This window comes from Phyllobates terribilis, unplaced genomic scaffold, assembly GCF_046119375.1.
Source record: "Phyllobates terribilis strain yellow unplaced genomic scaffold, ASM4611937v1 Scaffold_3__8_contigs__length_932513732, whole genome shotgun sequence".
In the NCBI taxonomy this organism is placed as follows: domain Eukaryota; kingdom Metazoa; phylum Chordata; class Amphibia; order Anura; family Dendrobatidae; genus Phyllobates; species Phyllobates terribilis.
In genome coordinates this window covers 376,771,920-376,796,475 of record NW_027362763.1, presented here as the reverse complement: position 1 = coordinate 376,796,475, position 24,556 = coordinate 376,771,920, and the positions used below count along the sequence as shown (strand labels likewise).

The 24,556-nt window shown below is 44.5% G+C and overlaps 1 protein-coding gene across 4 annotated transcripts in view; it reads right to left on the bottom strand.

The window, feature by feature from the left end:
* MLIP (muscular LMNA interacting protein) overlaps positions 1-6,568 on the bottom strand; it is a 441,771-nt gene extending 435,203 nt beyond the window's left edge. For all 4 annotated transcript variants that reach the window (XR_012318421.1, XR_012318420.1, XM_073675418.1 and 1 more), the window contains exon 1: positions 6,360-6,568. Coding sequence is in view for 2 of the 4 variants with exons in the window: in XM_073675418.1 (XP_073531519.1) it covers positions 6,360-6,419 (60 nt within the window). In the remaining 2 variants the exon portion in view is untranslated. The remainder of the gene's footprint in view (positions 1-6,359) is intronic.
* Between the last annotated feature and the right edge of the window lie 17,988 nt (positions 6,569-24,556).

The following is a 24,556-nucleotide window of genomic DNA, read 5'->3' as shown; positions in this document are numbered from 1 at the left end:
CCGGCTGTCATTTCTCCATCACCAGGTTCTGCCCATTGTCACACACGACCATGCCTGGCTGTATGTTAAGCAGTGAGAGCCAGAGATCAGGCTGCTGTGTTACAGCTTTCAACAACTCTGCAGCACTGGGTGGTTTGTCAATTAAGCATTAAGCATGTTATCTTCAGCACAGCCTGTTGCCGCTTGGCCAAGGCAGTGCTGCAGTGCTGCAGTTCTGTCAGCTTATGACTGATGTGGTCATTTCGGAGATGGAGGTGGAGGTGCATGAGCTGAACAATGTGATTACATTGAGGTTAAATTGGTGACGTTGTTTTTTATACTAAAGAAAGATCCTATTGTTTTGGGGGTTTTTACGTTATTTTTTAAGACAAATGCATTCACCGGGAAATGTCATTTTAACATTTTACAACGTTATCTGGCAATGTGGTGTGTGAAACATCATCAGACACATCCTTTTTTATTTATGATGGAGGGACTCTGAAAGTCATAAAGCCTATTTTTACACGGACATCAGACGGCCCTTACTATTCTTAAAAAGCCAGCAGTCGGCCCTAGCTATTGTTAGAGAGCCATCAGCCGGCTATGCTTTGTTGTTCCCATTATTAACAAGTGGGTCTCCTATACTGTTATTGCGTATCCAGTGACTGCAAGGGCTGGCAAAAATTTGGACGCAACCCAATACCCCTTTGAAGAGACATAGAGGAGGGTCTCAGTAAAAAAAATGTTCCAATTATAAAGGAGCGGGTCTCCTATAGTGGTAATGCACATGCTGTGACTGCAAGGGCTGCCAAAATTTTTTGAACAAATGAGAGGAGATAAGAAGCCGGGCTGATCCTCTGCGCTGGTCCAGAGACACACAAGGATAAATGATGAACCAAAACTTTCTTTATTCCATGGCCTACGCGTTTCGTGGCTACACTGCCTCTTACTCAGGGCTATCAAGTCAATCACAATCCACATATATATAACATATAATTACACTTGTCACACATGATGTAATTTCCTGTGAAAACGCCCACATTGTACACAGCAAACTCTAAAAACTAAAAGCACTCATAACAGCTCACACATTGAACAATTAATCATAAAAAGCATGACATTTTTCACAATGAGATGAATCTCTAGTAAACCACAAGAAAATTTTATAGTATCTTTCAAAAATTTAAATTCTGGCATTCACCGGGATCGATCCCGTGAGGCAACATTACTCCAAAAATATGTAAGCCATATCATAGCATCAGACCACTAAGCCATATAGCTATCTGACCACTATAGGGAGTACAAATTAATAAAAATAAAAAAATTAAATAAAAAAATATATATATATTAAAAAAATAAATAAAAAATAATATATAAAAAATAATATATATATATAAAAAAAAAAAAATTTGGAAAAACTCCACTAAGAATTTAAACACACGGAGCAGGGCCACAGTAACAAGGTATTGTTATGCGTTTTGTTTGATTGACCTTCGAAAATCTAACAAAATATTTAATTTAAAAAATGCAGCACATTAATGGTTCAGAGACTCAAACATTTAGAGTTTTAGAGTTTATTCCATTTTCAGCCGAACAGCTCCTAATCTTTTGTTAGTAAATTCATATTTTGCAACCACAAGTAATTTTATTTTGACTGTTGAATCATGATCTAATTTATTCTTTAATTGAATTTTCAACTTCCAATTATTATAATAATATTTTACAGTGGAAAAAAAGCAGTTATGTCACTATGACATTTTGAGACTGATCATAAATACAGTGTACAATGCTTAGTATATACTTCCCAGATCCACTGGTCAATGTGTTGTGAAGCAACGGTAATTGAATACAATGGCCTAAATATTTCTTATCTCATTTCGAGCACAGAGAATTTACTGATTCACATCCATCAGTTATCTTGTACTCAGAGAGCTGACATAGTTTATAAGGGCTGAACGTTGTACTGTATTTGTAATGACGTGATAAATTGCCACAGAAACCAACATGATTGCTTTCCTTGCAATGGACGTTTAAAATTTCAGCATCATTCTTTACTGTCTGAGGATTTACGCTTTTGTGAAGATTTCATATCGGATGGTTGAATATTTGGTTAAACAGCCACCCAAAAAAATATGCATTTTTCTTCCATAATTTTACACCAGTTTCACTCATATAAAACAGGAGTTATATGCAATAAAGAAAGGCATTTCAGTTATATAGATAGTAATATACTTTCCAGTACAGATGACGGAAAACAGTATCAAGATAATATAAGCCATTATAGAGTTGTTTGTTTTTAAAATAAACTTTGTCAAAGCTAGAAAATGTTTAAAAAGAATAAAATCAGTATTATTTAAAGAGGTTGTCCACTACATAGTATACTGCCCCCATCGATTTAAACCTGGTAAACAAGTGTTTTTGCAAATACATACTGCTGCCAATTTTGCCTGTGAGCGGCGCTATCGCTGACCACTCACTAGGCATCACGTGACCCCGGCTGCAGGCTCCTCTGACATCCGCTGATGTCACGTCAAGTTCCGGATTCATGCAGGCGTGATCCAGTGACGAGCTCCCCCCTGATTGATGGGCTGTGGGTGGGCCTTCACTACACATCACAGCCCAGCATCCACCGCTCACTTGCAGCCAATGAAAGACGAAGGAAAGCATGCGGTGAATGCTTGACTTTGACGTACGATGAAACCCTGTCCACAGCCCATCAACCAGGGGGTACATGCCGCTGTGTCACGCCTGCATGAATCCGAAACTTGACGTGATGTCAGAGGAGCCTTCAGCCAGGCTTTTTCACTGTCCAACTAAAAAAAATATGTTGAAGCAAAAATTCAGTTGAAGTTCAGCTAAACTGCTGTAACTAAAGGTTCCTTTACCTGGATTAGCTAGCAATAACTTCTACAATCAAAGCAGTAAAGTGGGTCAGAAGCATTGACGGAGGATCTCCTATGCTTTTGTTGCACAGAACTGTTTGCAGGCAAAATGAGTTGTACTATTGCATGGCACCATTCATTTTACGGGAAAGATCAATAAGCTCGCTCTACTGCCAAATAGAAGTTGGTGCTCTGAAGAACGATGCTATCATAAGTAGTGTAGGGTTTGGTACTCACTCAGCCACGTTAGAGGTAGACACAAGATACTGTTTCTTTAAAAATGTCCAAGGCAGGTTTATTATGCCTGCACAAACAGCACTTTTAGAAGTAAACAAAAGACAGCCTTGTCCGGCACAGTGTAACAAAACAGAAAATAAACAGTCCATACAATATGGTGGGTTCGCCCGCTCACGGTCAGTGTCCTTTAGCACAAACACTCTGAAGGTCTCCACACCTCCAGCCACAGACAGTGAATGAGACACTCGGTCTCCACTTTATACACACGCCCCTGTGTGGGGATATGTGAGCAGCCAATCCCACCCGTCTCTTATGACTGCTCGCAAAAACCGGCCCTGATGCGCCCTATTAACCCTCTCAGCACTATGTGTGCTGGAGCATGTTTTCCTGGTTTTACATCACTGAAGCTACCAACCTCAGCGATACATATCTCCCCTCAAGGACATGTCTGGCAGCCATCTTATAGTAGTTATAGTAGGTATCTGGTTTGGTTAGGTGAGAGGCATCTGACCGGGATCCAAGGGGTAATGGTTCTCCTTGCGGAGAGTGACATGTTAAGGTGTGGGCGTAATAACATATTTTGCATGAGTGGCGTCATCGCCGCTCATGCAAATCTGCGCAAGCGCACCGCTTGTTCCAGCCACATCACTGTATTGCTGAAGCTTGGTGTACACTTCCCGGCTTCAGAGATGCGCACTGCGCATGACCGTGAGCTTTCTTCTGAACTTCCGGACATGCACAGTGCACACCTCTGAAGCCGGGCGATTTACACCCAGATTCAGAGATGCAGTGAAGCGGCCGGAATGAGCGGCGAGTTTGCGCAGATTTGCATGAGCGGCGATGACACCGCTCATGCAAATCATATCACACCCACAGGTGCATGATAACATGGAAAAAGGGGTGACTAGTCTGGGGAACGAATGTCCCATCGACTAGTCAAAGCCCTCATTAGTATAGGGAAAGTGGAGATTATAAATGCTTTTTTAAAGCATTTATTTAACTGTCTTTCATTATACAGGGATGGTTTATCACACATAGCTGAATGCTGATGTATTAGAGGGCACGGGGGATCTGACAAGTTCCCTTTAACATTCGTCAAATAAATAGTTATACCATTTCTCAATATTAGCAATGGTGATAAAGGTGAACTGTTGTCTACACAGCATTTTTGGACACATTGGAAAACGTATTTATTTTTAAAGGCTAAAACAGGTATAGATAGATAAAGAGTACATTTCTGAATAGCCATTAAAAGGCTTTTTGGGTGTTAGAAAACCTCTGTCTCGCGACTGCAGTTTGCTTTAAAAAACAAATGATATTCTCCTGACTCCTGAGGGTTCAACAGTGAGTCTCCGCCAATGCTCCCACTGTGGGTCATTGTCTCCAGTACTGGCGTTAAGTCAATAGCACTGCAGCCGATTAGCTCAGCAGCTCTGAACAGCTAATGCCATCAACTAGGGAAGATGCTTAGAGCTCAGCTATTGGCCACAGCACTGTTGACGTGATGTTGATGCTGTAGGCAATGGTAGACAGCAGGAGCATCAACAGAAACCCAACACTGGACCCAATAGGGTGAATAAAGTGCAGTTTGATGTTTTAAAACAAACTTCAGTCGGTGAACAAGGGCTCACCAGTAAAAGATTGTGAAGTAGAGCACTGATTTATCATAAAGAAAGATCGTTGAACATCATTGATTCTATTATAAATCCTAATAGCATGGGAATAATTCTCATTTTAGGATAATGGACAGTCATGCCAATTTTTCCTTCTTGCCACAGTTGCCATCAAGAACAAACACAGATACAGGGTAAAATTGAAGAGCCACTAATTGCCACAAAGAACTTTTTGCAAAATGACATTTTGCAACAGCTGGAGAGCCACAGTTAGAGGAACATTGCTCTAAGGCTAGGGTCAGATGGCTGTAGATTCTCCCATCTGAGAGAAGCGGGTAAATTATGCAAATGACACTCTGATCAAACTCTGAATAGAGTTTAATCAGAGCGTCAGCATAGTGTGAGACAAATTTCTTAGATGTGAGAATCGGAGCACACTGTGAGGAGAAGCTGGAGAGCAAAATTTATTCATCTTCTCCATTGTGCCAGTGTGCGGAAATCAGACTGCACTCAGATGTCATCTGAGTGCAGTCCCACTGACTCATTAACTTTCATGGCCGGGTGTGATATAAATATCAGATAAAACTCGGACATGAAGCAATTTTTTCCTCGGACTGGCCTGGTCTGAAGAAAAAATCTTATTTGTGCGCAGCCCATAGAATATCATTAGTCCAACTGCAATCCGATATTTTGTCAAATCACACAGGAAATACGGTGATGTGAGCGAGCCCTAAGAAATATAAGAGCAACAAGACAGGACTAACCAGCATAATTATGTTGTGGTGGGATGAACTAATAGCCATATAATAATGGCAGTATAATGTTACAAAAGAATTCATGTTAAATTTATGAAATTCATATACTGGTGAAATGTGAAAGAAGCCACTTAGTCACTGGTCTTATAATCTGTAAGGAAAACAAACAAGCAGCCGCAGTGTTTGATGTGGAGTGGTTCCCGTCAGAGCAGAGCTTTCACAACAAGCTATAAATATGACATCTGAAGCTGAGAAGGGAACCTAAAGAGAAACATGAGATAGGTGGGGCATGCACTGGAAAAGACAAGAAATACTGTGCTTTAAAGTCTCAAAAGAAGATGCTAATATTCAAAAATTCAAAAAAAATGTAACGATAGCTTTTGTTACACTTTCTTTCTAAACAAGAGATTTATTATATAAATATATAGTATGCAATAAAACCAGGTAAGCATATCTGTCAACTGGCCTGCGGTTGTGATATTTATCTACATAGAAAAATAAGCATAATAAATAAATATATAAAATACAATAGAATCTGGTATAAAGATCTGTCAACCGGCCAGCAGTAGTTATATTTATCTATATAGACACATTGTATAAAATATATAAAACGTATTAGAATCTGTTATAAAGATCTGTCAACTTGCCTGCGCTTGTGATATCTATTCGGATTGATGGAAAGATTATATCCAAGGGTGCCAGTGTATATATTTATTTTTATATACATACATATATACATTTTTTATAGACCTTTCTACCTGGTCCCAGTCCAGTTTCCATATTATTTTTGTAAAGCTGGCGTTGCAGAACGCCATATACAACTCACACACACCAGTTGTCTAGCTTAGCAAAGAGGTCAACATTTTTCTACAGTTATATGCAATCGGTCTTACCATACTAGTCTCTTTTAAAGTCTTGTCCAACAGGGACTTATTTTTCTTCTCAAAATCCATTTAAACAGTAAGTCCTTAGTGGAGTAAACCCATCCTGTTACTTGTAGGTTATCACTGTTCTCCTGGAGCCAGAGCACTCGCAGTCTGTCCTCCAGATAACTTCTTGTTAACACTGCTTTCCAATTATAGGTCCATGAAGCACACAAATAGTACTGAGTCCCGGGAGAAAGGAGGCAGCTGGCTTCAGATAGTAATTCACATAAAGCCAAACTTCATTTTAATGCTATACTTTCTCATAGACAACTATATTACTGTGATTTTCTTCTGTGGCCAATGTTCAAACAGATCGTTAAAAGTGTATATGGTAGTAATCATTTTACAATATGTTAGTTGTTTCATATAATTGCATTTATAGACCTCCTTAAAATAAAGAAGTAAATATAACCCATCCGCTACAGTCCATTCCAGAGGAGAAACGTGTTTTCAAGCTGGTCTGTTTATGACATTTTATAACATGTTGCAGCTGAAGGGTGTCAATCATCTCATATGTGTTCTCTCTTTATTTCCATGTTACATTTTCAGAATCAAGAAAGTAACTCTTAAAATACCACTTGAGATTTAAAACAAATGTTGCTGGGTTGAACTATTACAGAAAGCTGTTCGCATGCTATAGTTTAATCCAGTGGTCTTTAAAGGGTTTGTCTGGTCTTAAGCTACAAGTCTTCAGGCAGTCCATGTGAAGATTCTCCAGTGCTGGCGCTGACAGTGGTATGTGATTTGCATACTTCCAGCCACAGTCCAACTAGACTGTGTCCGGCCTTGCTCAATACACATGCATTGAGCAAGGCTGCAACCATCTAGTCGGCACATGACCACATGAGGCACCAGAGAATCCTCACAGTGCACAGGATGTGAGGATTCACAAGTCTGCAGTCACATAGAGTAACTGCAGTCTGGTAGCTTAAGACCTGATGACTCCTTTAACCCATTCCTGGGTTTTCTGCGCTTGCTTTTTGCAGGACAAGTTGCACTTTTCAACTACAAATAAGCATGTCTGCAGCACACATTATGTGAAACAACCTCGGCACTCAAAGGAATGTATTTGCAAGGTATTTTAATGCAGTCCAAAATAAATCATAACAAACGTTTCGGCCCAAATCAAGGGCCTTCATCAGTGCGGTCTAAACAAACGAAACAAAACAAAAAAAATGAATAAAACAAAATAAAGTAATACATAAATATTCAAATATTCAATACAGTGTCAAATGCATAGAAGAAACCTTTAAACAATGTATAAGAAGCCAGACCAGTATATCAGCTTGTAATGGGGAACCTACCCGACTGCTAGATGAAACAAGTGTGGAAGGGGTGAAGGGATGCAATGTCTCAAGTGGTGAGCGTCACAGATCTAAAAGTGTACAATAAAATGCCCATTAGAGATAGAGCTATAAAGATAGGTGTAGATCAGGAAAGACCTGCTATGTACCTGTGACATCAAAGTATGGATATAGAGGAACTAGGACGCGGTGTCCACCACAGGTTCGGGAATCTGTCCTAATGTCAATGTGTGCCTGCACGTTTTAAGTGCAGGGAGGGCGGGACTTCTCTCCAGGGTAATGGCCAATAGCGTGTGATGCCACAGTGATGGGTGTGCCCGATAGCTGTGAGAGCCTATCGTTCTAGGAGAGGCAGGATTCGCTTAGGAAGCGGCCAATTGCCGCTGATGTGACGCAAGAGAGGGGCGTGCTGTTGGCCATGAAGTCACAGGATGTGACGCACGGTGCTGGGCACATTCTCTTGAAAGAAGGCGTTCTGCGGTGCATGTGACGTGACCATGCGTTCCACCCCCGGAGGCATGCGTTCCACTCACAGGAACGTGTCTTCCACGGGCTGAATGCTGGATGCTGATGCGTGTACAGTGGGACAAAGTGGTAGATCCAAATTGACAGTGCACATGGTGATGGTGGAAGTTAAATGCCACGATTAAGAGGACCATCTGTAATATACACTGTGTGCAGAATTATTAGGCAAGTTGTATTTTAGAGGATTATTTTTATTATTGATCAACAACTATGTTCTCAATCAACCCAAAAGACTCATAGATATTCAAGCTTAATATTTTTGGAAGTTGGAGTGGTTTTTTTTTTTAGATTTGGCTATCTTAGGAGGATATCTGTTTGTGCAGGTAACTATTACTGTGCCGAATTATTATGCAACTTTATAAAAACCAAATATAATCCCATCTCACTTGTTTATTTTCACCAGGTAAACCAATATCAGTGCACAAAATTTAGAAATAAACATTTCTGACATGCAAAACCAAAAACCAAAAAAGTTAGTGATCAATATAGCCACCTTTCTTTATGATGACACTCAACAGCCTTCCATCCATAGATTTTGTCAGTTGCTTGATCTCTTTGCGATCAACATTGCGTGCAGCAGCCACCACAGCCTCCCAGACACTGTTCCGAGAGGTGTACTGTTTTCCCTCCCTCTAGAGCTCACATTTTATGATGGACCACAGGTTCTCTATGGGGTTCAGATCAGGTGAACAAGGGGGCCATGCCATTATTTTTTCTTCTTTTAGACGTTTACTGGCCAGCCACGCTGTGGAGTAGTTGGATGCATGTGATGGAGCATTGTCCTGCATGAAAATCTTGTTTTTCTTGAACGATACCAACTTCTTCCTGTACCACTGCTTGAAGAAGTTGTCTTCCAGAAACTGGCAGTAGGTCTGGGAGTTGAGCTTCACTCCATCCTCAACCCAAAAAAGTCCCACAAGTTCATATTTGATGATACCAGCCCATACCAGTACCCCACCTCCACCTTTCTGGCGTCTGAGTCAGAGTGGAGCTCTCTGCCCTTTACTGATCCAGCCTCTGGCCCATCCATCTGGTCCATCAAGAGTCACTCTCATTTCATCAGTCCATAAAACCTTTGAAAAATCAGTCTTAAGATAATTCTTGGCCCATTATTGACGTTTTATCTTATGTTTCTTGTTCAAAGGTGGTCGTTTTTCAGCCTTCCTTACCTTGGCCATGTCCCTGAGTATTGCACACCTTGTGGTTTTTGATACTCCAGTAACGTTGCAGCTCTGAAATATGGCAAAACTGGTGGTGAATGGCATCTTGGCAGCTTCACGCTTGATTTTGCTCAATTCATGGGCAGTTATTTTGTGCCTTTTTTGGCCAACACGCTTCTTGCGACCCTGTTGGATATTTGCCATGAAACACTTGATTGTTCGGTGATCACGCTTCAAAAGTTTGGAATTTTCAAGACTGCTGCATCCCTCTGCAAGACATCTCACAATTTTGGACTTTTCAGAGCCCGTCAAATCTCTCTTCTGACCCATTTTGCCAAAGGAAAGAAAGTTGCCTAATAATTAAGCACACCTTATATAGGGTGTTGATGTCATTAGTCAACATCCCTCATTACAGAGATGCACATCCCCAGATTTACTTAATTGGTAGTTGGCTCTCAAGCCTATGCAGCTTGGAGTAGGACAACATGTATAAAAAGTATCATGTGAGCAAAATACTCATTTGCCTAATAATTCGGCACACAGTGTAAAGGCATCATGTCAGTGACAAGGTATAAATGACAGGTCATACTGGTACAATACAATACAATGGGTCTTGATTATTAGGTCCAAACTCTATAAATATTCAACAGGAATGAAGGACAAAATGGAATATGCAATAAAAATTTAAATAAAATAAACATCACCATAAAAGAAAACAAAAGAAACCCACTGCCTCATGTTCTTAATGAGTGGCTCACAGACTCATTACTAGTTCCGCCATCCTAGGTAAAAAAACGCAATTAGAGTTGTCACATCACACATCAAAGATAACAAGTCGTAATTCCTGTTTAGTCCTTTTGGTGCCAGGGACTGGAGGAATAAAGAACTTATATATCAAACTTCCTAAGGAGAGCTGTCTTCATTTGGTTCTGTGAGTTGTACTTTTGAATTCTGTCATTCATTTTACCACCTAGTATGGTAAAATAAAATAAAAAACTGCAATTCTGACATTGTTTTTGGAAATTGCTTTTACAGCGTACATCGTGAGATAAAAATCACCTGGCAATATGATTCTTCTCATCAGTACGACTTTGAAAACTTTTCAAAAAACTTTTTTTTTATTGTGTTGTTATTTACATGACTTTCATTTTTTAATTGATAGAGCTGTGTTATAGCTTCTTTTTGTGGGGCAAGATACTGTTTTTACTGACACCACTGTGGGATAGATAGGATATTTTTATTGCTTCCTACAGCATTTTTGGCGCAATTGCAACAACTAAAAAACGCAATTTTGCCATTTTTAATTTTATTTTCTGTTTATGGTGTTTAACGATCAGGTTAATTATTTTTAAAATTTTGATGGAATGGACTTCCATGGACATGGCGATATGACATCAGTGTATTTTTTTTTATTATCTTTATTTTTAATAGGGGAAAAAGAGATTTATTTTTTGGAGGTTCATATTTTTACTTTTTACTGTATTTATTAGTTCCTTGGTGAACTTGAAACTGCGATCGTCTGATCGCTTGTACTATATAGAAATACCACAATATTGCTTCATATAGTAAAAATCACAGTCTTATTTGTAGCCCGGCCACAGGCTGGGTTTCAAAGGAGCTCCATAATGACAGCTGTCATAGCATCCCATTGGCGCCCCACAATCGCATCATGGAAGTGCCAATGGGCGCACAGAATGATGCACACTCTTCCACTGTCAAGAGTTTGACAGTGGCATTACAGGTTAACAGTCCACCTGCGATTGTTAGAGGCAGGTCCTGGCTGTAAGGGTGCAGTCAGATGACTGTATAAGTTGGACCGAGATCGGACCACAATGTACCGACTGGCCATTGGCTTTCCTTGACAGCTTTAAATATTTCTATGCAGCCGTCACACTTAGGTCATGAGAGCCGCTGCTACTCTGAGCATTGAGGTCCGATCTTGGTTCAATTTATACAGCCTTCTGACTGTACCCTAATGAATAGCTATTATCTTGTTGGTGTGGGGTGAGCTCGCCCCATGAGCCCGCTCCATGCACCTGCTGCCAACTTGCGCCATACATGTATGTTAGCTCCAACAGTGGTCACTGGAACTTTCTGTAACCAATTCCATAAGTAGGTTTTGCAACAATAAGGTTGTGAAGATCACTGGTTGTAACCATCATGAGATGTTCCTTGTGTGGCACCTTGGTAATGAGATACTTTTTAATGGCCATCACTTGAACCAGCTGATAGTATTTTCCACTAAATGGAAGGAGTTGCTCTCTAATTACTGATAGATTTCAAGTGGTGTCATGACTTTCCATGGATTTTTAACCTCTCTTTCTTCATGTGTTCAAAACTTTTTCCCTGTGTCATTTCTAATTATTGCACATCACTTTTTATATACATCTATGGTTTGACTTCTTTGCCTGTGTGGATTGGATGGGTTGTTATCAACATTGTCAGGGATTCACCAGCGACGACACCGGGGAGATCACACAATATCCCACTACTGCCGTCACTTTGTCAGGATTGAGCAGGGATTTATGCACACACAGTCCCGATTACTCACTATGTAGGTATCGGCAAGCATGCAGTGAGCGTATGGCGTATACACCTCTGGATTCCAACGCATGGAATACATATATATGCCCCCGTATGGTCACTGCTAGCTTCACAATAGCCCAATTACTTTATTCGCTGCCATCATCGATCCAATTTGAAATATAATACAGGTCGGGTCGGACGCCTGCATTCTGGTAGCATATATGGCTTCGGGAGAGGGAATGATTACAGAACAAAAGAAACAGGACTATTAAATTTTATATTTAATCCAAAAGGGAGGCAGTGTTTAGGAAAAATATACAAAAGGTTTTACAAAAGCAGGCAATACAATACATATGCAGTTACACAAAATAATACAGATTAGAGGAGAACTTACTGTAAGATCGCAGAGATGATTCAGTAAAGCTGGAGGGTGGTGTGCCCCACTTTGGTTTGACCATTATCAAATGTGATCCTTTGCTTATAGTCTCTATACCCCCTGGCAATGAATTCTGACCCCCCCTCCCTGTGTCTTTTATGCCGAAGGGAGAGGCCTGCCCCCACCCCCCTGAAATGACCTCACATAGGCTGGGCTCCAGCCTTCATAATTTTATTAGAATTTCTAACTTCTGTGATAACTTATTGTTGGTTGATCGCAGAAGCTTGCAAGCTACGCCATATTTTCCGTTATGAATTTACCTTTCTTTAGAGACCACACATGGCGTAGCTGCGATCCGTTATTCTGGTACTTTTGTCCCACAGCTCCACAGAGGGGCTTTACAGCAATAGGAAAATAAGCATATTGTTCCTTAGCTGACCCTGCACTAAAAATATTGGCCCCATTATTATCGGAAGTATAGAACTCCATATATTCCATATTTCATGTCGGCGCCGAAAAGACTAAAGATTTGTGTTGAAGTCTTTTGAAGCCCTTAGAATACAACCTTCTCACCTAGATGTAGATTTATCGCAAGCCTGTGTCACTGGAAAACACACTCGCATGCTAATTGGGTTTGCCACCTCTCTTGTACTGGCATATGCCCACAAGATATTTCCCTATGTGTGTTAATTTGCATAGATGCCACTGGCCAAGTGTCAGCTCTTCTCCTTTGACAAATACTATAGGGGAGGAGGGAAGAGGGATTTAGACGAAATTGTTAATATTTTCTTAATATTTTTCTGACAGAGGAGAAGAGAGAATTTTCAATATTCCATGACAGACATCTGTTGAGAATTTCATGTCAATTGCATCTTTAGAAATATATTTACTTAGAAAATTGGTGACTTGTTCAATACTTATTTCATCCGCTGTATAAATATCTGTAGAAATAGATATGTGTTTGAGTATTTTTGCGGTTAATTCACTGCTGTTATTTATGTATGTGTATGTGGCTTATAATCATGTTTTTGCTATATTCATTGCTATAATGTTTTTATAAAAACTTATAAAAGAGAACAGCAAGTCAACCAAATAACTAAAAAAAATTATCGAGTAGGTATAAAAATTTATATTCTTTTGATGTCTACAACAAAATAAAAGTATGGATTACACAGTGCAAGATGGCGTCACAGTGAGAGAGTGAAGTAAAAGTATAAGCCAGGTGCAATATACTCAAAACAGAAATATTCTCTACATCAGGTATGGACACTGGATGCCTCCTTTATTATGTATATTGCCGTCCCTTATTACACAGTGCCCTCTCGTTATGTACTGCACCGTCCCTTACATATTGGATTATCTATAGCGCCCTGTTCTTTATTACATACCGTCCTCTCTTGTTAGATGTATAATGCAATAACGGCTGATGGAGCATGGTAAAGCTTATTTTCTAATGGAGGAGCTGATGGACTGGTCTTCTGGTCAGATGCTGCCCCATTAGCAGTCATTATATACAGTGGGTACAGAAAGTATTCAGACCCCTTTAAATCTTTCAGTCTTTGTTTCATTGCAACCATTTGGTAAATTCTAAAAAGTTCATTTTTTTTCTCATTAAAGTACATTCTGCACCCCATCTTGACTGAAAAAAAAACAGAAATGTTGAAATTTTTGCAAATTTATTAAAAAAGAAAAACTGAAATATCACATGGTCATAAGTATTCAGACCCTTTGCTCAGTATTGAGTAGAAGCACCCTTTTGAGCTAGTACAGCCATGAGTCTTCTTGGGAATACAACAAGTTTTTCACACATGGATTTGGGGATCCTCTGCCATTCTTCCTTGCAGATCCGCTCCAGTTCCATCAGGTTGGATGGTGAACATTGGTGGACAGCCATTTTCAGGTCTCTCCAGAGATGCTCAATTGGGTTTAGGTTAGGGCTCTGGCTGGGCCAGTCAAGAATGGTCACAGAGTTGTTCTGAAGCCACTCCTTTGTTATTTTATCTGTGTGCTTAGGGTCATTGTCTTGTTGGAAGGTGAACCTTCAGCCAAGTCTGAGGTCCAGAGCACTCTGGAAGAGGTTTTCATCCAGGATATCTCAGTACTTGGCCACATTCATGTTTCCTTCAATTGCAACCAGTCATCCTATCCCTGCAGCTGAAAAACACCCCCATAGCATATTGCTGCCACCACCATGTTTCACTGTTGGGATTGTATTGGGCAGGTGATGGGCAGTGCCTGGTTTTCTCCACACATACAGTACCTCTCAGAATTATTACTAAAAAGTTCTATCTTCGTCTCATCAGAGCAGAGAATCTTATTTCTCATAGTCTGTGAGTCCTACATGTGTTTTTGAGTAAACTCTATGCGGGCTTTCATATGTCTTGCACTGAGGAGAGGCTTCCGTCGGGTCACTCTGCCATAAACGCCCGACTGGTGGAGGGCTGCAGTGATAGTTGACTTTGTGCAATTTTCTTCCATCTCCCTACTGCATCTCTGGAGCTCAGCCACAGTGATCTTGGGGTTCATCTTTATGGCCAGGTCTAGGAAGACTTCTGGTGGTCCCAAACTTCTTCAATTTAAAGATTATGGAGGCCACTGTGCTCTTAGGAACGTTGAGTAATGCAGAAATTCTTTTCTAACTGTGGCCAGATATGTGCCTTGCCACAATTCTGTCTCTCAGCTCCTTGGGAAATTCCTTTGAGCTCATGATTCTCATTTGGTCTGACATGCACTGTGAGCTGGGAGGTCTTATATAGACAGGTGTGTGTCTTTCCAAATCAAGTCCTATCAGTTTAATTAAACACATGTGGACTCCAATGAAGGAGTAGATCCATCTCAAGGAGGATCACAAGGAAATGGACAGCATGTGACTTAAATATGAGTGTCTGAGCAAAGGGTCTGAATACTTATGACCATGTGATATTTCAGTTTTTCTTTTTTAATAAATTTGCAAAAATTTCTACATTTCTGCTTTTTTTCAGTCAAGATGGGATGCAGAGTGTACTTTAATGAGAAAAAAAATGAACTTTTTAGAATTTACCAAATGGCTACAATGAAACAAAGAGTGAAAAATTTAAAGGGATCTGAATACTTTCCGTACCCACTGTATCTAACAAGAGACAACAATTTAATAAAGAGAGGGTGCTGTGACTTGCAAAAATAACAAGAATACGCTATGTAAGGGACAGCACTGTACATAAAAGCAGAGAATAATAAGAAACAGCACCAACTAGAGAAGTTATACATAATAAAAGAGGAAACTATATAACTAAGGATGGCGCTATACATAATTAGTGAGTACACTATATACTAAGGTACTGTGATATACATAATAAGGCTAGATTCCTGTATCTGTGTGCAGTGTCAGTGTGCTGTTCGCTTTTACAGACATTGAGCATGTCCTATTCTAATCCTCAAAATCAGATAAGAACAGGACAGTCTCTGACCCTCACAGATCTCATTCTCAGATCCGTGATTTTCATGGATGTGTGAATGGATCTATAAAACTCCACGAGTCCGTGGACCATCCAATAAAAAAATCTGGCAGCACACAAACTTTTGACACAAATGTGAGAATACAGCCTAAGGGATTTTACAGACAACATTATCACTCCAAGTCACACAGTGCAGATACAGAATAATATTTACATCCAGGAACTTATCACTGATGTCTCATCTGATCAGAAACGGTTTCTGCTGCTTCTTCTCCATCTGGTCAGACCTTCATGTTGACATCTCCCAGCCTAGAAAATAACAAGGTCACATATATTGTATACATACATGTGTCTCCTCCACACTGCGCTCCTGACTACAGATATGTACCTCACCATTAAGATACTATTAGCCACTTAGTACTCAAAATATAAAGTGATAAGCAGCACTGTGTCCCCCATTAACTATAATCTCCACCTTATAAATTATTCAGTCTCTGTGACTCTCCCCAATTAACTGTAAGGCTATGTGCACACGGAAAATATACAAGGCTTTATAGTACAAGCAAAGTGAAACCCCCATAAATGCTCTCTCCCAGCACCCCTATCATTGCTCTCTCCCAGCACTTCCATCATTACTCTCCCCATCCCCACCATCCTCATCATTGCTCTCCTCATCCTCATCATTTTTCTCCCCACCGCCACCATCCTCATCATTGCTCTCCCCATCCCCACCATCCCCATCATTGCTCTCCCCATCCCCACCATCGCTCTTCCCAGCCCCATTATTGCTCTCCCCATTCCCACCATCCCATCATTGCTCTCCCCATCATCATCATTGCTCTCCCCATCTGCACCATCCTTGCCATTGCTCTCCCCATCCCCACCATTGTTCTTCCCAGCCCCATCATTGCTCTCCCCAGCCCCATTATTTTTCTCCCCAGCCCCATCATTGCTCTCCCCACCCTCATCATTTCTCTCCCCATCATAACTCTCCCCATCATTACTCACCCCAGCCCCATAATTGCTCAGCCCAGCCAATTCATTGCTCTCCCCAGCCCCATCATTGCTCATGCCAGCCCCATCATTGCTCATTCCAGCCCCATCATTGCTCTCCCCAGCCCCGTCATTGCTCTCACCAGCCCCATCATTGCTCTCTCCAGCCCCGTCATTGCTTTCCTCAGCACATTCATTGCTCTCCACAGCCTCATCATCGCTCACACCAGCCCTGTCATTGCTCTCCCTTGCCCCATCATTGATTTCCCCAGCCCCATCATTGCTCTCTCCAGCCCCATCATTGCTCTCTCCAGCCCCATGATTGCTCACACCAGCCCCATCATTTCTCTCTGCATCCCAATCATTGCTCACCTGAGACCCGTAATTTCTCTCCCCATCCCCATCATTTCTTTCCCCATAATTGCTCACCCCAACCTTATCATTGCTCTCCCCAGCCCCATCATTGCTCTCCCCAGCCCCATCATTGCTCACCCTAACCTCATCATTGCTCTTCCCCTTCCCTATCATTTCTCTCCCCATCCCCATTATTGCTCACCCCAACCTCATCATTGCATTCCCCAGCTCTATCATTGTTCTCCCCAGACCCATCATTGCTCTCCACAGCCCCATCATTTCTCTCCCCATCCCCATCATTGCTCACCCCAGCACCATCATTGCTCACCCCAGCCCCGTCATTTCTCTCCCCATCCCCATCATTGCTCATCCCTACCTCATCATTTCTCAACCCAGCCTCATCATTTCTCTCCCCATCCCCATCTTTGCTCTCCCCAGACCCTTCATTGCTCTCCGCATCCCCATCTTTGCTCACTCCAGCCCCGTCATTGCTCTCCACAGCACCATCATTGCTCAACCCAACCAAATCATTGCTCACCACAGCCCCATCATTGCTCACCCCAGCCCCATCATCGTTCACCCCAGTCCCATTACTGCTCTCCCCATCCCCACCATTGCTCTTCCCAGCCCCATGATTGCTTTCCCAGCCTCATCATTGCTCTCTCCAGCCCCATCATTGCTCTCCCCAGCCCCATGATTGCTCTCCCCAGCCCCATAATTTCTCTCCCCATCCCCATCATTGCTCACACGAGCCCTGTAATTTCTCACCCCATCCCCATCAATTCTTCCACCAGCCCCATCATAGCTCTCCCTAGCCTCATCATTGCCCAACCCAGCCTTGTCATTACTCACACCAGCTGCATCATTGCTCACCCCAGCCCCATCATTTCTCTCCCCAGCCCCATCATTTCTCTCCCCATCCCCATTATTGCTCACCCCAGACCCGTCAAGGCTTACACCAGACCTGTAATTTCTCTCCCCATCCCCATCATTGCTCATCCTAACCTCATCATTGCTCTCCCCATCTCTATCATTTCTTTCCCAAGCCCCATCATTGCTCACCCCAACCTCATCATTGCTCTCCCCAGCCCCATCATTGCTCTCCACAGCCGCGTCATTGCTCACCCCAGCCCCATCATTTCTATCCCCATCCCCATCATTGCTCACCCCAGCCCCATCATTGCTCAGCCCAGCCCCGTCATTTCTCTCCCATCCCCATCAGTGCTCATCCCAACCTCATCATTGCTCACGCCAGCCCCATCATTTCTCTCCCCAACCCATCATTGCTCTCCCCAGACCCTTCATTGCTCTCCCCATCCCCGTCATTGCTCACCCCAGCCCCGTCATTGCTCTCCACAGCACCATCATTTCTCAACTAAAGCCCATCATTGCTCATCATCAATGCTCACCCCAGCCCCATAATTGTTCACCCCAGCCCCATCATTATTCACTCCAGCCCCATCACTGCTCTCCCCATCCCCAACATTGCTCTTCCCATCCCCACCATTGCTCTTCCCAGCCACACCATTGATTTCCAAACCCCATCATTGTTTTGTCTAGCCCTATCATTGCTCTTCCCAGCCCCATGTTTGCTCACCCCAGCCCCATCATTTCTCTCCCCGTCCCCATCATTGCTCACTCGAGCCCCGAAATTTCTCTCCCCATCCCCATCATTTCTCTCCCCAGCCCCATCATTGCTTTGCCCAGCCCCATCATTGCTCAACCAAGGCTTGTCATTGCTCAGCCCAGCCTCATCATTGCTCACCCCAGCCCCATCATTTCTCTCCCCATCCCCATCATTACTCACCCCAGCCCTGTCAAGGCTCACACCAGCCCTGTAATTTCTCTCCGTATCCCCATCATTGCTCACCCTAACCTCATCATTGCTCTCCCCCATTTCTATCATTTCTCTCCCCATCCCCATTATTGTTCACCCGAACCGCAACATTGCTTTCCCCAGCTCTATCATTGTTCTCCCTAGCTGCACCATTGCTCTCCCCAGCCCCATCATTGCTCTCCCCAGCGGCATCATTGCTCACCCAAGACTCGTCATTGCTAACCCCAGCCCCATCATTTCTCTCCTCATCCCCATCATTGCTCACCCTAGCCCCATCATTGCTCACCCCAGCCCCAACATTTCTCTCCCCATCACCATCATTGCTCATCCCAACCTCATCATTGCTAACCCCAGCACCATCATTTCTCTCCCCATCACCGTCATTGATCACCCCAGCCCCATCATTGCTCTCCACAGCACCTTCATTGCTCACCCCAACCCCATCATTGCTCACTGCAGCCCCATCATTGTTCACCCCAGCCCCATCACTGCTCTCCGCATCCCCACCATTGCTCTTCCCAGCCCCATCATTGATTTCCCAGCCCCATCATTGCTCTCTCCAGCCTCATCATTGCTCTCACAAGCCCCATGACTGCTCATCTCAGCCCCATCATTTCTCTCCCCATCCCCATCATTGCTTACCCCAGACTCATCATTGCTCACCCCAGCCCCATCATTTCTCCCCTCATCCCCATCATTGCTCACCCCAGCCCCAACATTGCTCACCCCAGCCCCAACATTTCTCTCCCCATCTCCATCATTGCTCTTCCCAACCTCATCATTGCTAACTCCAGCCCCATCATTTCTCACCCCATCCCCATCATTGCTCACCCAAGCCCCATCATTGCTCTCCACAGCACCATCATTGCTCACCCTAACCCCATCATTGCTCACTGCAGCCCCATCATTGTTCACCCCAGCCCCATCACTGCTCTCCCCATCCCCATCATTGCTCTCCGCATCCCCACAATTGCTCTTCCCAGCCCAATCATTGATTTCCCAGCCCCATCATTGCTCTCTCCTGTCCCATCATTGCTCTCACCAGCCCCATGATTGCTCATCTCAGCCCCATCATTTCTCTCCCCATCCCTATCATTGCTCACCCAAGACACGTATTTTCTCTCCCCAGCCGCATCTTTGCTCTCCCCAGTCCCAACATTGCTCAATCCAGCCTTGTCATTGCTCACCCCAGCACCATTATTGCTCACCCCAGCCCTATCATTTCTCTCCCCATCCCCATCATTGCTCAGCCCAGCCCCAACAAGGTTCACACCAGCACTGTAATTTCTCTCCCCATCCCCATCATTGCTCACCATAACCTCATCATTGCTCTCCCCCATCTCTATCATTTCTCTCCCCTGCCCCATCATTGCTCACCCTAGCCTCATCATTTCTCTCCCCATCCCCATTATTGCTCACCCCAGCCACATCAAGGCTCTCACCAGCCCTGTAATTTCTCTCCCCATCCCCATCATTGCTCACCGTAACCTCATCATTGCTCTCCCCAATCTCTATCATTTCTCTCCCCATCCCCATTATTGCTCACCCCAACTTCATCATTGCTCACCCCAGCCCTATCATTTCTCTCCCCATCCTCATCATTGCTCACCCCAGCCCCATCATTTCTATCCCCATCCCAATCATTGATTTCCCCATCCCCGTCATTGCTCACTCCAGCCACGTCATTGCTCTCCACACCACCATCACTGCTCACCCCAACCCCATCATTGCTCACCGCAGCCCCATCATTGCTCACCCCAGCCCCATCATTGTTCACCCCAGCCCCATCACTGCTCTCCCCATCCCCACCATTGCTCTTCCCAGCCCCATCATTGATTTCCCAGCCCCATATTTGCTCTCTCCAGCCCCATCATTGCTTTTCCCAGCCCCATGATTGCACTTCCCACCCCATCATTTCTCTACCCATCCCTATCATTGCTCACACAAGCCCCGTAATTTCTCTCCCCATCCCCATCATTACTCTCCCCAGCCCCATCATAGCTCTCCCTAGCACCATCATTGCCCAACCCAGCCTTGTAATTGCTCACCCCAGCCGCTTCATTTCTCACTCCCGCCCCATCATTTCTCTCCCCATCCCCATCATTGCTCACGCCAGCCCCATCAAGACTTACACCAGCCCTGTAATTTCTCTCCCAATCCCCATCTATGATCACCCTAACCTCATCATTGCTGTACCCCATCTCTATCATTACTCTCCCCATCCCCATTATTGCTCACCAAGACCTCATCATTGCTTTCCTCAGCCCCGTCATTGCTCTCCCCTGCCCCGTCATTGCTCACCCCAGCCCCGGCATTGCTCACCCCAGCCCCATCATTTCTCTCCCCATCCCCATCATTGCTCACCCCAGGCCCATTATTACTCATCCCATCCTCGTCATTTCTCTCCCCATCCCCATCATTGCTCATCCCAACCTCATCATTGCTCACCCCAGCCCCATCATTTCTCTCCCCATCCCCATCATTGCTCTCTCCAGACCCTTCATTGCGCTCCCCATCCCCGTCATTGCTCACCCCAGCCCCGTCATTGCTCTCCACGGCAACATCATTGCTCATCTAAACCCCATCATTGCTCACCTCAGCCGCATCATTGCTCACCCCAGCTTCATAATTGTTCAGCCCGGGCCCATCATTGTTCACCCCAGCCCCATCACTGCTCTCCCCACACCCATCATTGCTCTTCCCACCCCCACCATTGATTTCCCAACCCCGTCATTGCTCTTTCCAGCCCCATCATTGCTCTCCTCAGCCCCAGGATTGCTCACCCCAGGCCCATCATTTCTCGCCCCATCCCCATCATTGCTCACCCGAGCCCCATCATTTCTCACCCCATCCCCATCATTTCTCGCCCCAGCTCCATCACTGCTCTCCCCAGCCCCATCATTGCTTAACCCAGCCTTGTCATTGCTCACCCCAGCCCCATCATTTCTCACCTCATCCCCATCATTGCTCACCCCAGCCCAGTCAATGCTCAAACTAGCCCCGTAATTTCTCTACCCATCCTCATCATTGCTCACCCCCATCTCTATGATTTCTATCCCCATACCCATTATTGTTCACCCCAACCTCATCATTGCTTTCCCCAGCTCTATCATTGCTTTCCCCAGCCCCATCATTGCTCTCCACAGCCGCATCATTGCTCTCCCCAGCCCCGTCACTGCTCACTCCATCCCTGTCATTGCTCACCCCAGCCCCTTCATTTCTCTCCCCATCCCCGTCATTGGTCACCCCAGCCCCATCATTGCTCACCCCAGCCCCGACATTTCTCTCCCCATCCCCATCATTGCTCATCCCAACCTCATCATTGCTAACCCCAGCCCCATCATTTCTCTCCGCATCGCCATCATTGCTCTCCCCAGCCCCTTCATTGCTCTCCCCTTCCCGTCATTGTTCACCCCAGCCCTGTCATTGCTCTCCACAGCACCATCATTGCTCACCCCAACCCCATCATTGGTCACTGCAGCCCCATAATTGTTCACCCCAGCACCATCACTGCTCTTCCCATCCCCATCATTGCTCTCCCCATACCCACCATTGCTCTTCCCAGCCCCATCATTGATTTCCCAGCCCCATCATTGCTCTCTCTTGCCCCATCATTGCTCTAACCAGCCCCATGATTGCTCACCTCAGCCCCATCATTTCTCTACCCATCCCCAGCATTGTTCACCCAAGCCCCATAATTTCTCTCTCCAGCCCAATCATTGCTCTCCCCAGCCCCATCATTTCTCTCCCCATCCAAATCATTGCTCACCCCAGCCCCATCAAGGCTCACACCAGGCCTGTAATTTCTCTCCCCATCCCCATCATTGCTCACCCTAATCTCATCATTGCTCTCCCCAATCTCTATCATTTCTCTCCCCAGCTCCATCATTGCTCACCCCAGCCCCATTATTTCTCTCTACATCCCCATTATTGCTCACCCCAGCTCTGTCAAGACTCACACCAGCCCTGTAATTTCTCTCCCCATCCCCATCATTGCTCACCCTAACCTCATCATTGATCTCCCCCTTCTCTATCATTTCTCTTACCATCCCCATTATTGCTCACCCCAACTTCATCATTGCTTTCTCCAGCTCTATCATTGCTCTCCACAGTCCCATCATTTCTCTCCCCAGTAGTGTTGAGCCACCCCTGTAGTGTTCGAGTTCGGTTCGGTTCGTCGAACACCCGTATGTACGCCGAACTTTTCGTCGAACACCTTCGAACACCGTTAAAACCAATGGCAGGCAAATAAAAACACATTGAAACACATAAAAAACACATAGAAAACACTTAAAACGTGTCCAAAAGCTGACAAACTGCTCAGAAGACACAACTAACACATGGAAAAGTGACAAGTACATATAGTCATGTGAAAAGAAAAGAGGTGGAGGAGTAAAAGGAGGGGGAGACACAGATATAGGCATGTCATGCCCTTCTAAAATCAAGAATGGCTGGAGTAAAAATCTAAAATCAGCCTACCAACACCCAGACGTCGTGACAAGAAAATTAAAAAAAGAAATATCTTTAGGTAGAATGGCGGTTCCATTCAGAACACTTTCCTTACAAGACATATTGGTATCCCCGTTGTGAGTTGTGCCAAAAACGGAGCCCAATACATTCGGACTAATCTACCATTTGTCATATCCAAGGGGCAGGTCTGTAAACAACAACATCGACGCGGAACCAAGTACAGTAGTATATACTGTACATCCTTTGACAAGGCAATCAGGCGGATCAAGAAGTTGGGAAGGGTCACCCTAATGGCCAAAACAGACATTGATGCGGCGTTCCGGTTACTTACTACCTGTGCCTCCGAATAGTGTCCACCTATTGGGCTGCTTCTGGGAAGGAGCATACTATATAGATCGCTGTTTGCCCATGGGGTGGTCCAGATCCTGCTCACTATTTGAGGCGTTTAGTTGCTTCCTCAAATGGGTTGTAATGGACGTTTCTAAGGGGGCACATATTATCCATTACCTCGACAACATCTTATGCCTGGGACCAAAAGATTTGCCACAGTGTAAATACACGCGGTAGTCCACCTGTGAGAAGGAGAGAGCTGGAGGGAGAGAGGACACCACAGAGCCGAGGGGTTAGATGGAGAACGGAAGAAAGAAAGAGGGCAAGGGAGGTAAGGGAGTACAGTGGAAGGCCGACCTGAGCTCCCCCACGTTCCTGCTGGGCGGGGAACAGCCCTGGGAAGAAAAGCCGCTTGCGCATCCCTTTGAGGTTACGGGCGCGAGCAGGCAGAGGGACTACGCTGGAGTGCCAAGCCGACACGGCCAGTCCGTTCCTGCCCGTGCGACCTCCGTGTAGCCGGGTTTGTGCCAGAGCCGCGGTGGACCCTGACGGCCAGCCCCCCTCTCCCAATACTGGTGCCTGTCCGCTGGTGGGTCAAGCCCCCCCGCGGTGGGGGGGGTAACATCTGCAGAAGAAAGACCATCTTCCAGCCAAACTAAGATGTCGACTTCTTTTCGTGGACAATGTGATACGATCCCTTTCTTACGGACACGCCCATCGCTACAAATTCCAGATGAGGCACAAAAACAGCAGGTGCTTCAACGGATATAAAGTGCTTCTTCAAGTGGGCTCTCCTCCACCTCAACTTCAACATCACAAATACTCCAGTCCTCAGAGGTGTCACCCCAATCGTAC